Source organism: Peromyscus leucopus, chromosome X (assembly GCF_004664715.2).
Source record: "Peromyscus leucopus breed LL Stock chromosome X, UCI_PerLeu_2.1, whole genome shotgun sequence".
NCBI lineage: Eukaryota > Metazoa > Chordata > Mammalia > Rodentia > Cricetidae > Peromyscus > Peromyscus leucopus.
This window is the reverse complement of record NC_051083.1, coordinates 14,470,630-14,488,518: the sequence shown is the minus strand read 5'-3', so window position 1 is coordinate 14,488,518 and position 17,889 is coordinate 14,470,630. Positions and strand designations below refer to the sequence as shown.

At 41.3% G+C, this 17,889-nt stretch overlaps 1 protein-coding gene across 1 annotated transcript in view; it reads left to right on the top strand.

Moving 5' to 3' along the window:
• The window catches only part of Tspan7 (tetraspanin 7), a 104,226-nt gene that overhangs the window by 68,104 nt on the left and 18,233 nt on the right, over nt 1-17,889 (top strand). The window contains exon 2 of the mRNA XM_028881427.2: nt 17,546-17,734. Coding sequence (XP_028737260.1) covers nt 17,546-17,734 — 189 coding nt within the window. The remainder of the gene's footprint in view (nt 1-17,545; nt 17,735-17,889) is intronic.

Genomic DNA, 17,889 nt, shown 5'->3' with positions numbered 1-17,889 from the left:
CCTAATTTATATTTAAGTTGGTACAATTTTTGCCAATCCCTGCTAATGAGTTACTGACCTGGAAAATTTCTGACTTCCGTTGGCCAAACAGACTTCAGATTCTGTTTTTCATTAGTAACAGTTGCTGTGCTTTCTAACAAAGCCTGTAAAAACAATGAAATGTTGGGGAAAGGCACCTCACAATGAATACAGAGGCAATGGCACTGACCTGCTGCAATCCCATTAGTTTTACGTATTTGCCTAAGGAAGAAAAAGCTGCATGGCTGTGTGGCAGGTGGGATGTGGCAATGCCTTTGGTTAACATATCGTGTGGAAGCTTGCCTCAAGCACATAAGATGTATAGTCCTAATGGTTAGTTTTGCACTTTCCTGGATATCAGTGTAATCAAATAGAAAGATGGAGAGGGATGGATAGCTGTGAAAACAGAAGATGTCCTAAAGCACAGCGGAGAGGTGGATATTCCTTGTGTCATTTCTTGGAAAAACTTCTCAAGTTCTAATTGATCTTCATGGTGGACTGGAGCCACGATGTGTTTGCCAAAAGGAGAAGCTTGGAACTTAGAAGCTATAGTTGTTTCTAGGTTCAAGGGCATACTGTATGAATTAGATGATATAAATATATGCATTTCCATGGGGTGAATTGATTCTGAATCTCCAATTTTACATTAAGGTGATGGGATTTGGAGGTCTGCTTCAACTTTTCAAATTCAGCCCCCAAGAGAGAGAACAAGAGCTGAGGTAGCTATACTGCCGTTTCCACTGACTTCTGGGATTTTTGTGTCTTCCTGATGCCAGATACTGGTGGCCACAGGAGAGCAGGTTGTTTTCTTAGTTCCTCGTCCCTCACTGAGCTCGGTGTTCAAATTCCCTAGTGTTCTACTTAGGAAGAACAGTGCTCACAAGCCTTTTTGAGCTGGTGACTCAACCTGAAAGCCGTCTGTGCTGCCATGAGAACAGGGCTGCACTGTAGGAGAAGGCCCCCATCGTAGTCCAGAGGGCGCCACCCTGCTTATAGACATCCTCGTTATGACACTCAGTAGGAAAGGTGGCCATTGAAAAACTCTTCCTTCCTATTGTGCTTCAGTACATTTCTAAAAGTAGCTTTGCCAATTAACTGCTCCAGCTAAGCTCTGCAAATGATTCCCCTCCTTGGATTAAGGGGATGAGCCTATGCAGTGAACATATAACCACTATAATAACATTGCCCTGACTTTTACTGAAATTCTTTTTGTTCTGTGATATTGTTTTGTGCCAGAGAACTGTCTTCTTGACACTTGTACTGGGAAGGTACCAAATATTGCAAATACATTGCAAAAGAAGCATTTATTGAGTATGTACTGTATGGAAGAAGCCATGCTGCATGCTCCTGGAAGTATAAAATGTTCAGTCCCTAACTTCAACTGAACATGTGCTATTAGGAGGACCATATTGACATTTTTGAAGCTGTAACAAGTCAAAACTACAGTTTACAAAGAGACATAGTAGTGGTTTAATTTAATAGAATCTGTTTTAACCCAATGAATATCAGCTTTTAATACTGTAGTTTAATTACTGGATAGCCTGTAGTACTGAATGTTAGACCCAATGGAATGCAGTAGTTTGTAGACTTGATCCATGTATATTTAGGTAATGATGATGTTAATAAACTCATTGCTCCAGGGACCTAACCACTTAGAGAGAGGCAGATCAGTGGAAATCAGATATACAAAATGCAGTGAGTTAAAGCAAGTAAGCAAACTGAATTTATAAATATTTCCAGCAGAGTATAGTCCAAAGGACTTGGCCTAAGAGGCAGAGTATTAACTTTTTATTCTTCATCCCTTAGAGACTTGGAGTAACATTTAATTTTCTCGGAGCTTGCTTCCTTGTCTTATAACCAGGCATGCCAATAATTTGGGCCTCATGCAGAGTTGTTGTGAGAAGTGAAATTTCCTGAGTGAAAATACTGTACAAATTGTAGAGCACCTTGCAAATGCTCCGGGGTAGTTTAAATTGTCAAGAATCCAAGCCATTTGCTTTCTCCAGCAGTCAGTGGTCATGTATTAACGTTTTTGCACTCACTTTCTCTGCTCGTATTGTGAGGGCCTTCCTTGCAGCCCCACTTGAGCAGACTTTTTGCTTCGTCATTATTTCATGAACATAATAGCTATGTACACAGCATTTGCTTTATATTAACTAGTACCAATAATTTCTGGACGTTTCAAGGTATTCAGAACAAGGTGTGGGGATTGGAAGGGAAACTACACCTATTACATAAGAAACTGGAACTTAGGAAAGTTTTGGTTTCCACTGAGGTTCTAAGGACCAAGACCCTAAGTAACAACTGTATCTGCTTGGTAGTTAGGCCTTTTGACTTCCCAAATGGATACAGTAGCAAATTGTGCATAATGTAGCATCTTTCTATATACTATGTTCTTTTAGTGTGTGTGTGTGTGTGTGTGTGTGTGTGTGTGTGTGTGTGTGTGTGGTTATTTTGCTGACATGTAGGTCTATAAACCATGCTGAGTGTCAGGTGCCAATGGAGACCAGAAAAGGGTGTCAGATCCCCTGGAACTGGAGTTACAGGTTGTTGTGCATCACCTGACATGAGTGCGAGGATCAGAACCCAGATCCTCTGCAAGAATGTCTTCAGCCCCTATACTATATATTCCTACCTCTCCTATTAGCCAAGCCCTTGTTCTTATGTGCTCCAGTAGTGGCAGCAGCTGTGGGCTAAACTTGCAAGTTAGAAATGTGTAGTATTTAACCAGCTGTGAGAGGGTTGCTGTGAGTTAGAGGATGTCCTTAGAATCCCACCAATGACATTGGCTCATTTAAGAGAGACGTTCTGTAAATGGTGCATAGAGTATGGTGAGTTTGGCAACAGACCAGTTATTTTAATGTGTCTTGATTTATTTGTGATCATTTGACATGGAGCCTCATATAGATAGTCAAGGGTCCAAGCCATGCTTTGGAAGAGGCTGAGTGAAGGGAGTGTGAAGGGAGTTTTTTAGGAGTTGCCTGTGCTGCATCTTCCCTCACTCAGTCTGCTTAACAAGCCAGGCTTTCCACTCCTGCAGACTGATCCTCGCTACCTGACTGGGGGCTCCCTAGAGTCTTTTCTGATCAAGACTTCTTCCAATAATTGGTCTGACACTGGAATTTTCTAGTTATACATAGACTACAGACTGTTTCAGGTCAACACCTACCTATATTGCTTCATAGTCTTTGTACTCTATTCCAGGAGGGAATCTCATGTAGCAGGCATTTGTGAGATGCCTTGATCACAGCACGTTCTGGGCCACTGTTTTCCCAGCGCTAACAGATACCATGGTATCTTGGGAAAAGGTTCTTCCTGTGGTACCAAAAAGGTCACCTGACTTGAGATCCCTCAGTGACTGTCTTCCCTGGATTTGAAATGACTGTCCAAGTTCCCTCATTGGTCTCTGTTGGACGTTTGGATTGGTAGGTGATCTAATAAGAAGTTTTTGATACTGTATATAGAAAGATGATCTGTACATATAGGGAAGAAGATGTCAAATATATAAAAACAGGGAGCATGTGAAAGGTGCTTGCTGTAGAAGCTTTAAGACCCAAGTTCAAATCCCCAGATTCCATCTAAAAATGAAAGGAGAATTCCACAGTTGTCCTCTGATACACATCCATAGACATTACACACACACACACACACACACACACACACACACACACACACACACAAATAAATAAATAAATAAATAAATGAAATATAAAATGTGCACAGCTTAGACCCTTGCAGTAAGAGATTACTTTTACTTCCCCACCAGATAGGTGCTTGTGGCCCCTAGGAATCCCTCCCTTTGGTCAAGTTAGCTTATATGACTTCTACTTCATATGGCTTCCTGAATAAGCAATGAAAGACAAGCTGTATTCGGAAAATGATGAGTTAGTGAAAACAACAGCCATTGATCTCAGAGTCTGCTGGCCCAGTATAGTCCTGTGGCATAGTTACCATGTGAACCACAGCTCTAGAGGCTCGTGGTTTTGAATATGAAAGTAGGGCAAGGCCCAATGGCTTTCTTGTGCTCAGGGAAGCATGCACTTGGTCAGTAAATTGTGTGCAATACAATTAGATGCTTCTTTATACAGAGTGCTCAGTGCGGTAGTCTCTTTAGCTAACACCACCAGAAAAAAAAAGACTCCTGATTTTTTGCAGATCAGTTAAGCTTTCTATAATAAATTACTCATAGCATCTTGTTGGGGAAAGGATGCTTACATCAGTGGCCTCTAGGTTGTGGACCTGTTCACTAAGTTGTATATTTCTGAACTACTGAATTGCCAAGAGCACAGTAGACATTGTATTTTTTAAGCAAAACATGAAACTAGTAGCTTTAATACTCATGCCACACTCGACTATCATGTCTCTCTAATACACCTCCGCCCCGACACACACACACAGACACCACCTGTCAGGCCATATGATTCACTTATATTCCATCCCGTTTCTTTTTAGCAACCTAGGAGAGAAAGTGGAAATTCATTTTTCTGGGTAAAAGCTACTTGCAATAACAGCCCACTTGCTAATGGTGTTTCAGTGTTTCAGTATCAAAAGCAGACACCGGATGTCACTATATATATATGTGTGCGTGTATTTATGTTTAAAAATATAGTTCCTGTGTTCTTGAGGAGAAGGTAACTGAGAATGCAAACAATATTTTCATAAAGTTTCAGAATGCAAGGTGAAATACCATTCATGAGAGATAGATAGAAAACCCTAAGTGTTTTCAGAGGAGTTTATTGTCTTTGTGTGTAAGAAAAAAAAATGCCAAGTGGAACAGAGTTTACTTGTGTTTTAAACAGAGTGCATTCTGTAGGAGTTAGCTTGGCAGCTGTGTTACTGACCATTAAAAACTACAGCTGGATTTGCTTCATAGCCATCTAAAGAACTATATAATCATTTTAAAGGAATGGATCTCTAATAAAATAGACCATTATTCATAGGAGCCCTCTAATTCAAGTGTATATGTTGGGTTTTAAAAATAGAATCCTTGTATGTATGTTAAAATTATGCAAGTTGCCTCTATGGCTTTTGAAAACTTACCTTTAACCCGCTTGGCTGATTCTTAAATTCACACATGATTTCCTACTATAGCTGAGAAATGGGAAAGAGTGTGTTTGCCCGGAGAAAAGAGAGGTTTTAAGATAACAGGGCAAATGTTCCTTCAAGCACAGAATACAGCTCATTTTAGTTGCAACCTCATTACACTGAGCAGGTATTTCTATCGCTCTTCGTGTGACAGAATTATGTGGTCTATCGTTTCCTTTGGGATTTCAAAGGAAATGAAGCTCAGGGCCTGAGAAAATCTTCCAGTGGGTCTTCCATTGCTACAGTTCCTGCTCATTCATGTATGAAAACTGAGGGAGGGAGATAATTGGGGGAAATCATATGGCTCCCTGGATGACAGAGAGTCTGACAAGAGCTTCTGAGAATCAGTGCTTTTCGGCGTGGACATCTTACCTCTGTAGGCTCCGTAGAGATACCAGAAAGCCGTTTACTTTCTGTCATAACACTTTCAAGGCAACCCACACCATTTTGGGCAATGTCTATTATTTTAAAACTTCATATTGAGCTGAAAATCTGTTTCACTATAGCTTTCCCTAGTACTAGCTTACATATAGACTTTTGAATACTGGCAGAGAAACACAGCCACCATATATAACACTATTCCCCAAAGAAAAGCAGTTGCAGTTCCAAACAAGTCATGTATAAATAGTATTCTGGAACACAACCCTGCTGATCCATTGGAGCATGCCCATTGGAGAAGAATGCCCAAGGAAAGGAGAAGGGACCAGATAAGTGGTCATCAAGTCAGATTGTAGAGGTACGTCTCCCTACTCTGCCTTACTTTCCTGGTATTGACAATTCTAAACTGCCTAAGAAAATTCTCTATGAGAAATGGTTCAGAGGGCTGCCTTCCTCATAACACACTTTTGGGAAGACCTAAAACAAAAAGTATGGGGGAAAAAACCAGGGCTTTCATTTATGGCTCTTATTTAGTTGTCAGAGTGTGGGTGACTGGGAAATGCTGAATGAAGAGGAACTTAGCCCTCCACTCTGCCTGGGTTTCACTACTGGCTACAGAAGGCAGAGTTTCAGAAGGGCTTGGAAAACTGCCTCCAGTTGGACAATGAATTTGACTGTAGGGTGTACCCTATATTAGCTCTATGACTTTGAGCAAGTTGTTGACCCTGATGCCTCAGGTTTGCATCTGTGAGACAGTGATTGAGAGTACATGTGGCGAAGCTTAACAGGAGCACAGTTTGCTCACTAAATGCCACGTATCACACACATACTCCGTGAACTGTATTTTTAGATTGTGTACCCTTAGTTGGGAAACAAATCAGATTGCACTCTAGGGCATAGGGAGAATAGATTTGATGTGACTCAACCCATTACTTTGGATGAGAGCTTCCTTGAAAGTCAGATGGTTCTGCTTTTTCAGGCTTTTCTTTCTATTATTTCAGCTATGATTCCTTCTTTTTCTTCTCAGGGCTCAAACCAGAGTACTTTAGTTTAACATGGATTTTCCCCCAGAATATGTTTGATGGAAAACAGTACTCATGACAGTTTGGTTTTTGTTTACATGTCAAACTGGACTGAATCTTCAGATTGATTATTCCATAAGTTTGTGCCTGCTCCTTGTAATGTTTAACATCTCTAGTTTATCCCCACATATACAAGAAGATATTTTCTCTTTGACCTGGCTTTTAAAAACTCAAATTATATATAGCTTGAAGTGGAATATATTTCCATTTCTGGAGATGTGTGTACTAACAGATTAGTGCCCATGCCTGCAGATCTTATTTTTTAGTGGTGGCAGTCAAATTCTCAAGGTTGTTTTCATGATAAATCAGTACCAAGATGGACCACACTGGCTTGTGAGTGCTTAATATAGAACTATAGTAGAGAGACGGGGAGAAAGAAAGTCCTTGAGACTTAAGGATTGAGGATCAGGAGTTTTTGTGTTCCTGTTTTCCTATTAATGGTAAATAATGTAGGGCAAAATTTTCTGGCTTATCCAGCAGATTGGCAAAAATTTTGGGTTTATCAAGCAGACTGGGCCAGATGAAACACATAATGCCCAGCACTGGGTCCTGGTGATGCAAATCTCCACTATTATAAACACTGTCCATTCTCTAGGCTCCTGCCCATTAATTGCTGCCACTGTAGAGGGTGAAAGATATTAGAGCTTCAAATTTCTTTTTCCATTAGTGGGAATCAACCCTTCCGATGCTTTCTCATTTAGTCCCCCTTGTGGCCCAAAGCAGACATTTAAAAAGCATTGTGCTGGACTAGAAACAAAAGAACAGGTTTGATATTTTTTATTTTTGTTGTTTTGTTTTTATGTTAAAAATAGCTACATGGGTCATATAAGAGTCAGGCCTCATATTTGGCCCTCTCAATATGGCGCTAGTGTAAATATAATTCATGGCCTCAGACCCTACCTATCATCTTGTATTCCAGCATTTAACAAATACATACTAAGCATCTACTATAAACAGACATCTGTCTTGGGCCAGGGGAATAAACCAGCAAATAAAATCAAATCCTGCCCCTGTGGAGTTTGGATTCATTTTTGGAGATAAATCAGTGTTCAAGGTAAGTCCAGTGGTATAAAATAAAACAGGAGCCCTTCTGGAGGGAAGACTTTAGTTTTAAATATGGCTGTTAGGGAAGAGCCCATAGAACAAAAACATGAAGAAACTAGAGATCTCCAAAGTCTTCTGGAAGGGACAGCAAATGTGGAGAGAATGAGTAGGGAGCTTGAAGGGTAGCTAAGATTAGATCTGTGAGGCTGGATCAGGGAAAGCAAGGGGAGGGTCCCAAGAGGTCACACAGAATAACCAACCAGTGAAGGCTGCAGGTCAAGCAGCAACTTCCCAGTCAGAGAAGAGCGTTGGCTCTTCTTCTAGGAGATGAGACACCATGGAAGAGTCTTTAATATAGGAGTGGTATTGTTGAATGTAGTGTTCATTGGAATCACCCTTGCTGCTTTGCTGAGAATGGAGTATGGGGACAATGGTAGAATCAGAGGGCGATCGAGTCTACTACCAGAGACTAGTGGTCGAGATACATAGTGGAGTGCTCCATCACTTTTTTCTCAAACAATCTATTTGTTTTAATTAATTAAATAATTAATTAATTTGCCAAAAACATCTTACCTTAGAATCCATTGTTTTCACAATACTTATTATTAAAGGTCAGTATTAAATTGTGAACTTTCCTTGTACAGTCACACATCACTTAACTGGGATCTATCCTGAGAAATGCATTGCTGAGTTTTATACTATCAGAGCATGTGTATGCAAACTCTGAAAGTCCACATGCCACAGCAATGTAATCTTGCGGGTGATGTAAGTAGTTCTTTTTTAGTGAAATATTGTCATCCAGTGCAGGACTATACATCTTACTTGGTGGTATTATCACATATGTATGCACTATGTGGGAAACCTAATTAAATCACTGGGGTTTGGGGTTTGGTTTTTGTTATGTTTTGTCTCTGTTAAATTATCTCAGGAGAGAATTAAGGGAAAGCTCTGCCTTTTTTTAAAAAAAATCAGAATCTTTCTTGGAATCCTGCACATGTACTTCCTTTGTCTGGTGTTGCCTCTTTTAGTAGCTGATCCTCTTCTGAAAGCATGTCTCCCCAGCCCAGTTTCACTCAAAAGGAGACAGGAAGTTCCCATCCCACATACCCCCATCACACTCTCAATATATATTCACAGAGAGTATGGGAACTAAATAACTACTGTTTGAGTTCTCTTTCCTATTTCCATATGTACATAATATATATATATATATATATTCAGTTAAAGTTTTATTTTGTGACTCAGCAATGATAATCCTGTCAAAAGACTATGCAAAACACAATCTCCCTTTTGGAAATAATGAAACCCATAACAGAAATGTGTTTAATGACATAATCATAACATGCATGGTACTCTGTCACATATTATTGATTAGACTCGTATTTATGGGTTCATCATTGTTAGGATGAGCTTATTCAGGTTTGTTCCCATCTGACACCTCCCAAAGATGCAGCCCATGAAGGGAGCATTGCTAAGATTCATCCTGTATTTATCAAATTCTCAGTATGGGCCCCAGAGGGGGCGTTGCACTATAGGCACCGTGATTTTCAAATGGGAAATTTGGACTCCTAATCAAACAAGCAGTGGTTTGGCTGAACGGCTGTTAGGACCGAATGAATGGCATGTTGTCTTGGAAAATCAGACACAGGATGTGGCTGAGACGTTGAGTGCTGTAAAGAGGCAAAGACTTTATTCTCCTTCACATGACTATTAAAACCTTGATGTGTACACAGTAGTAAAGAATGGGATAAACATGTGGTTACAGACATTTTCAACACACAATACCATTGTAGTTCTTGGTTATACACTTATTTGATGTGATCTTTTGAAGAAGTCTCTTTTTCTCACTAATGTGGGACTTGAGCCATCATCATCTCACAGGGCCAGTCCCACGAGGAATGGGAGCCAGGGAAGTGGTTTCTCCCACAAGGCTTCCTTCAATGGTGGTTGGCTCCCTGCCAACATCACTAAGCCTTTTAGTACTGCTGGCACTCATGTGGCCTCTTTGTGTGTTAAGCCCCACCAACAGATTCTAAAAACAAGTGATCAACTTAGGAGTTTCATGGGGGAGGTGTACCATAGAGGGAATTCCCCCAACATTAAGCTTCTGCCACTTTAACCACTACAGCTGGTCCTGGATTCTAAGTACATAAATCTCCTTGTAAGTGGCTTTGTTAGTTACAATGCCTACTTCATCTGTATGATTTCTATTTATGTATCTGGGTCATCATGAAGCCAGAGGTGTGAGCTTATTCTGGATAGTCTTATGCTCTGGTATGCTCATTTTTATACTTCCGAGTGTTTCTGGACAGTTGAGGAAGAACAATACACTCTCATTAGTGCAGGTCAAAAGGCTGAGACCTCTTTTTAACTTTTTCAAGTACTCAACAGTGCTTATTAATAAAAAAGAATCGTGCCACACAGCTCACAATGAGCTATCCTTGACATGCCTCCCTGGTGTTTCCAGTTCACCCCTCCAGTTTAAATACAGAGCTGGCTCAATCCAGGTCCTTGGCAAATACAGTTAGCAACCCAGAAACAGTTTGCTTGATCTTGGCCGGCCTTCCTTCCTTCCTTCTTTCCTTCTCTCCTTCCTTCCTTCCTTCTTTCCTTCCCTCCTTCCCTCCTTCCTTCCCTCCTTCCCTTCCCTCCTTCCCTTCCCTCCTTCCCTTCCTTCCTTCCTTCCTTCCCTCCTTCCCTCCTTCCCTCCTTCCCTCCTTCCTTCCCTCCTTCCCTTCCTTCCTTCCTTCCTTCCTTCCTTCCTTCCTTCCTTCCTTCCTTCCTTCCTTCCTTCCTCCTTTTACTGGAAATAGATTTTTTTCTCACATAATATATGCTGATTACAGTTTTCCTCCCTTTATTCCTCCCAATTCCTCCTCACCATTCCTCCAATACAGATCTACCCCCTTCCTGTCTCTCATTAGCAAACAATGAGGCTTCTAAGGGATAATAATAATAAAATGAAATAAAAATTAACACATTGGTATAGGACAAAACAAACAAACAGAAGAAAAAGGGCTCAAGAGAATGCGCAAGAAACAGAGACCCACTTGTTTGCACACTCAGGAATCCCATAAAAGAAAAAAACACCACTAAACTGAGCCAGCCAATGGTGGCACATGTCTTTAATCCCAGCACTTGGGAGGCAGAGGCAGGCGGAGCTCTGAATTCGAGGCCAGCCTAGTGAGTTTCAGGACAGCTTGGGCTACACAGAGAAACTCTGAAAAACAAAACAAACAAAACAAAAACAAAAGAAAGAAAAGAAAAGAAAAAAGAAAGAATATTTGTGGGGCTGGAGAGATGGCTCAGAGGTTAAGAGCACGGCTGCTCTTCCAGAGGTCCTGAGTTCAACTCTCAGTAACCACATGGTGGCTCACAATCATCTATAGTGGGATCTGATGCCCTCTTCTGGCATAAAGGTGTACATGTAGATAGAGCACTCATATACATAAAATAAATAAATAAGTCTTTTAAAAAACACTAAACTGTAAACCATAATTAGTATGCAATGTACCTATAGGGTAAAAGAGAGAGAGAAGAAAAAAATATATAAATAAAATTAAATTAAAATAATAAGATAAAATTAAAATTAAAAAAAGTACCCACATGACATTATGAGACAAAGAACCTCCAAAGATGCCCTTAAGTTCATTTTCTGTTGGCCATCTACTGCTGGACATGCAGCCTACCCTTAAGTGTTTTGTTTCCCCAGTGAAACTCCCTTGGAGGAAACTAACTTTTTACTTGCAAGTAGGTATCAATAAGAAATTACTTAAGGGTTAGGGGTAAGGGCACATGTTTATTTCTTTCAGCTCTAGCATCCCATCTGGTACACATCCATGCAAGTCCTGTGCATGCTGCCTTGGTCTCTGTGAGTTCATATGTGTTTGGAGGATTGGAGAAGGTCTACATGATCCACTGGAGATGGGGGTGAGAGGGGAAGGAAAGACCACAGCAGGTGATCTGTTGCAGAGCTGGGATGAGCCTAGGAGCACTGGATTTAGAGGAGAGAAGTGAGAGGTGAAGATCTGCAGTTAGTCTAACTGCCTCCCTGGCAGGGATGACATGAGGGCTCCCAGGGAATGCCTGCTGGAGTTCAGTGCTAAGATAAAGCAGTGATTTGGTGGTGGGGGTGGAGTTTAGAGGGGAAATCTTTGTGATCCACTGGAGGTGAGGTCAGGGAGGCTGGAGATATGATGGGAGATAGGATTTGGAGAAGCTGAGGAAAAGGTGGCGGTCTATAAATAGCCTACCTGCTTCCATAACTGGACTGGCCAGTGGTTCTCATGGGATGCCTGCTGGAGTTGGGGACTGGAATAAAGCATTGAGTGGCAGGAAAGGAAGTTTTGAGGGGAAGATCTGTGTGACCCACTAGAAGTGGGGGAGGGGGAGGGAGGGGAAGCTGTAGCAGCTGTTCTGCTAAGGAGCTAGGGATGAGACTAGGGGGTTGGATTTGGAAGAGCTGAAGGAGGTGAAGATTTAGAGTCAGCCTGTCTGCTTCCTTGACTGGAGTGCAACCTTGGCCCTTATGATGACCTTTGGGCACTTCAGAGAAGAGGGTGGAAAAAACCAAACTGTAGCACTATAAGGAACCATGTAGATGTCACTGGGTCCAGTTTTGTGACTTTATAGGTGACCAAACTAAGGCACATATGTGCATCCTGACTGATATAAGCTGATGGCTACAACTTAAAAAGATAATTGGAAAAAGAAGCACAGCTTGCTAGACTTACAACATGCCCAAAGCCATTTCCTGTGAAATGATCACCTGCTTCTCTAAGCACATGAAAAGTCTATGCTGGACGCACAGCCAGAGCTCAATTTCTAACTCTTTGTAGTGCCTTTCAAAGCTCTTTCATATCTTCAAAAGGATCTGTAACCTGTTAAGAAATCTTCTCTATAGAACTTGGCTATATGGTCACTGATAAAATCAAAATAGTACTTAGAATTTGTGACAATTATTCTATAGCTCTGGAAATTTGAAGTCCATTGAATTGGTATAGGATGAAGTGATATTTTAGTGTTAAGTATTGTCTTAGTGGGCTATGATGGTATGAATGAGAAAGGCCTCCATAGGCTCATATATATACTTGGTCCCTGTTTGGTAGAACTGCTTGGGAAGGATTAGGAGGTGTGGCCCCATTAGTAGAGGTGTCACTGGGGATGGGCTTTGGGATTTCAAAGGCTTGTTCTCTCTCCTCTCTCCCCCTCCTCTCTCTCTACCTCTTACTGTGGATAAGGATGTAAAATCTTAGCTACTGCTCCAGCACGATGCCTGCATGCCTGCATGCCTGCCTGTTGCTATGTTTCCCATCATAATGGTCATGGACTCTAACCCTCTAGAATTGCAAGCTCCCAATAAAACTCTTTCTTCAATAAGTTGTCTTGGTCACAGTGCCTTTTCACGGCAATAAAAAAGTAGCTAAGACACAGGCTTTTCTGAATGTGTAAGTACCACAGCTGTTATTGAACATCCCTGGAGTCAGGGAACCATGCTGGTGTTTGGTTTCCCACACACCTTTAAAATGGGAGGGATCCCTCTCTTCCATAGCTTCTTCTCACATTAAGATCCACCTTTATAGGCATGGCTACTTGCTTCTGTGTCCTCTCACCATTTTCCATCTTCCAGCATTGTCTTCCAATGTCCTACTGCTCATCTTCCTCAAATCTTCCTCCTTAGCAGCGATTAAGGTGGTCTCATTTCTCTCATTTCTCAGCATCTCTGTTCCTTTGTAATGAAAACGTGTCAGCTGTGCAGCCTGTGCTGCCATCCACATGTGTGCTGTTACATGAACATGCATGCAAGCACATACACACACATACACACACATGCCTGTGCATGCACAAGGTAGCAGAAGAATTAATTGAATTGGCCAAAATAACTTACTTAGAAAGAAGTAGTTTCTAGTAGTGTCTTATTGCTGTTGATATAACAGCTATCTTCATATAAAAAGGAAAGCAGTGATTATGACAAGAAGCCTATAGATTTGGGGATATATGCATAAAAATGTAATTCACTGGGTTATCTCTTCTCTCTGATCTAAGAGCTTGATGGCTCATAGAAAGTTGTGTCCAGAAATGAACTGACTGGCTTGTCCTGTGGCTAATGGTTTGTCGAGCACAAAGAAAACCTTGTAAACTTTCTTTTGTTTATTTTTCCCCAAAAATCACACATATAAATTTATTGCAGAGTTAGTAAGCACCTTAAGTTTGAGACTCAAGTTTCTCAAATTGGAATATTAGCACTAGGTCACTGGAATGCCAGATTTGTCTACCTCCTGGGCTCACTGGAGAGGGAACTGAGACCCAGAAAGCTTTGGTGATCTGCCCAAACTCATACAACTACATACAGAACTGCAAGCCCTTGTCTCCTGACCCCTAGTCAGGAACTCTAGCGTACACTTGCCTTTTAAATACATGGAGTCCCTTTTTGTTGCCTCTCCTTGATTGGATTGCCAAGCCTGCTAGACACCCCTATACAGTCTACTTCGTAGTCCACTTCAGTGTACCTGGCACACAGATACATACCTAGTAAGAAAAAGCAGAGCTGTAAATATAACAGACATGCTTCCTTCTCACAGTTTAAAGAAAAACATCCTAAGATAATAGAGGCTTCTGGTTTCTCTGCCAGCCTGACTCCTTTCAATACTCTCCGGAGCCATGTCCCCAGTGTCCAAAATGCTGTAGAAAACACAAACACATTCACCTAAGAATTAAGTACAAGAACACTTTCTTGCCTACTTTTCCTCTTAAAATCGGACACCTGGGGGAACTGCATTTTAACTATTGATAATTGTCATAGACTTTCTACACCGTGCAGTTTTCGGAGTTACATGGCCATGGGAGTGGAAGAAGGCTAGTCTACAGTACCTTTGTGTAGTCACCAAGAACAAATCAACCATGACATTGTGGGATGGTTGAGCCATGGCTTTCATGTAACATGTGATCTAGCTGAGATTTCCACCTGCCATCTCTTTGATGTTTCTTTTTATTAGTGCTTAGATACAGTGCCTTCTATGCCACACAGCTTCTTAGGATGCATCTCCTAGATGTAGCTTATACGCCTATAACTTAATTCTCTATTGTCCTTTAAAATGTTCCTTAACTGTTGATATGCTAAATATGAACTCATGTCATCATTGGAGTGATTGGGCATGTTCATTCAGAAGGTGAAGCTCCCAAGCTAGATGTAGGGAGGCAGAGTGAAAAAGACATGGGGACTTGACCCTTTCAAACCCACACTGATCAGATCTATGCTCTATGCACTAACAGAGTGGGAAGGTGTCACATGGCTGTGGACTCCTTAGAAAGATCAAGGTAGTGCAGGATTGGCAAGGAGCCTATCCAATATTACCTGGAATGACCTGACAGGAACAAGGAGAATCATTTATGTCTGCGGCCTACTCCCCAAATAGCCAGTTTGTGATTAAAATGAAGCCTAGCAAGTCTCTTCCAGGAGCCTTTGGGAACACTGTGGCATATGGCCAAACCTCCCCCATGACTTTCTTTCACTATAATTTTAAAGTAACATATGCTATTTTTTAAGTCTGATCTAATGTTCTGGGTTTTTTTTCCTCCTGTACTAGAGATTGAACTTGGATTTTCATTCATGCTGGACTGTGTGATTGAGCTAACATCTCCAGCACTGATAGACGTTTTCTAATGCTACTAATATAGTTTTATTTAGCCTTGTTCCAGAGCCTGTATTAGTAGCAGCTAGTGGTATTCTGTTCCTCACAAATTTGAGCTGTTCCCAGACTATACTGACACTTTCCCTTCAGATGCTCTCTCTCTGTGTCTCTCTGTCTGTCTCTCTCTGTCTCTGTCTCTGTCTCTCTGTGTGTGTGTGTGTGTGTGTGTGTGTGTGTGTGTGTGTGTGTGTGTTGCCTGTAGCTACCACTGCAGCCCTCCAACACACACTTCAGCTGTCATATGTACCATACCCAGGCCTTGCCCTTGCTGTTCAACAGCTTAGGATTCAATGACTGTGGAATTCTTTGTGGCTAATTTGAGAATGGAAGGTTAGTGGACAGGGATCGTATTTTACCAACGTGGTCTGAACGTAAGAGTTGATTCTAGTGGGTAATGATCGTTTTAGGTTTGTTTCTATTTGGCAGGGTATGGCTAAGGAAACTGTTTGGGGGAAGGTGCTTTTTCAAAATGACCACCAGGTGTCAGCAGAGGATGTGAAATTCTTGGCAACATCTGCATTCTTGGTTTTCATTCACAGAAGCCATTCCCATTGGCAGTCAGCTTCTACTGGGCCTCTCACGCCTCAAAATGAGTGTCAAATGTTTTCTCCTCAAGTCTGCATCATATCTTTCCTCATTTCTCATATAACATGTAATTCTGTCATGTACACTGATAGATCTACAAAGTAGGCTATTGGGGCAAGACAGGTGTTAGTACCATAACAAATCTCATATGCATTTTATCAAAGTCCAAGCAAAGCCTAATTATACAGCATACAGAGTTAACACTACTTTATGCCTTTTCATCTTTCAAAAAGTAATTTTGTGTGTGTGTGTGTGTGTGTGTGTGTGTGTGTGTGTGTGTGTACACGCGCGCACGCGTGCGCGCGCATGTGCGCGCTGATTTTCTCAAGTTTCTCATCTGGCCTCTTCATTGGGTAGACTGACAGAAATCTGAGATCTTTAATATGGAACATTGAGCTGTAGGGAAAACACTTCAGCCTCAGTTGGAAAAGTAGTGGTGACTTGAAAACTGTCACTTTTGAACATGTCACCAAGCTATTAGTGAATCAAAGGAAATAGCAACTATGGGATGGTGGGGACACAAAGCAACTCATGGATTCACCATCCACAATTGCTGGAGCCTGGGACCTGCAGGGAATGGAAAGTAAGGCCTAACACACAGCCCTGAGCCTACTACCTTAAGTAAGGGCCTGATAAATGCACAGGGCTAGAGTTTAAGACATGTGAAGCTTTTGGTTGGAATGTTGATGATATTTGACAAATAGCATTATAAACAATACCAAGAGACAGATATTCAGACTCTTCTGTTGCTTTATAATGAATAAAGCATTGTGAGGTGGCTCATTAATAGGGATTCAAAACTATCTAGACTATTTTCTTTATAAAGATTTTGATGTTAATGGACAAGGAGAATAACATTGTTAAAATGTTGTACAGGATGGCCTTAAGACCTGCTCTACCCTCACACACCATTGAAGAAAGGAGCCCGCATTCTTTCTTGGATCATGCCTAGCTCAGTGTCAGACAGATACACACTGGAGGAACTGTCTTATTATGTTCTTTAAGCAGCTTTTTAAAATTGTCCTTTATTGACCTGATTTCTAATTAATATAAAAACTACATTCAGGATATGTAAGGGGCATGTCTAATTGCATACCAATCAATGTGCCTTTACTCTGTGACAGTTTTGGCTAATGGTCTCTGACATTCTTTGCTGTTCAGGGAATCCTTCATTCAGCAAGTGCATCTTGCTCATAGAAGCTTGATTCTTGAAGTATGGTCACATTGCTCTATGTCTGTGGTGGTTTGAATGAGAATGGCCCATGAATTTGGATGTTATATTTGTATATATTTGTACTCCCTCTGTTGGTGAAACTGTTTGGGAAGGATTATGAGGTGTGGCTTTGTTGGAGGAGGTATGTCATTGGGGGGATTGTGGTTTCAAAATCCCATCCCATTCTTAGTTCTTTCTCTTTGCCTGTGCTTATGGGTCAGAATGTAAGCTCTCAGCTACTGCTACAGCACTGTGCCTCCCTGCCTGCCTCCATGCTCCCCACCATGATGATCATGTACGCCCTTTGGAACTGTAAGTCCTGAGTAAACTCTTCCATAAGTTGCCTTGGTCATGGTGTCTCTTCACAGCAACAGAAGAGTAACAAAGACAATGTCCATTCTCACCTCTTTTTGGCAATAGCTTCATGCTATCTTCTCCTCCTTTTTCAGATCACTGGAGTGATCCTGTTGGCTGTTGGAGTCTGGGGAAAGCTCACTTTGGGCACCTATATCTCCCTTATTGCTGAGAACTCCACAAATGCTCCGTACGTGCTCATCGGAACTGGCACCACTATCGTTGTCTTTGGCCTCTTTGGATGCTTTGCTACATGCCGTGGTAGCCCATGGATGCTGAAACTGGTAAGGGTATCTCAGCATAATGTGCTTTCTCAATTATTTTTGTAAAGCAATAAATCCACATGATGGTTAGGAAGCCCTTCTTGAAGCCACCAAAAAATAAAAGACTTTAATATTCATTGATTTTAATTTTACACCAGACTCTTAACTGAGCCACC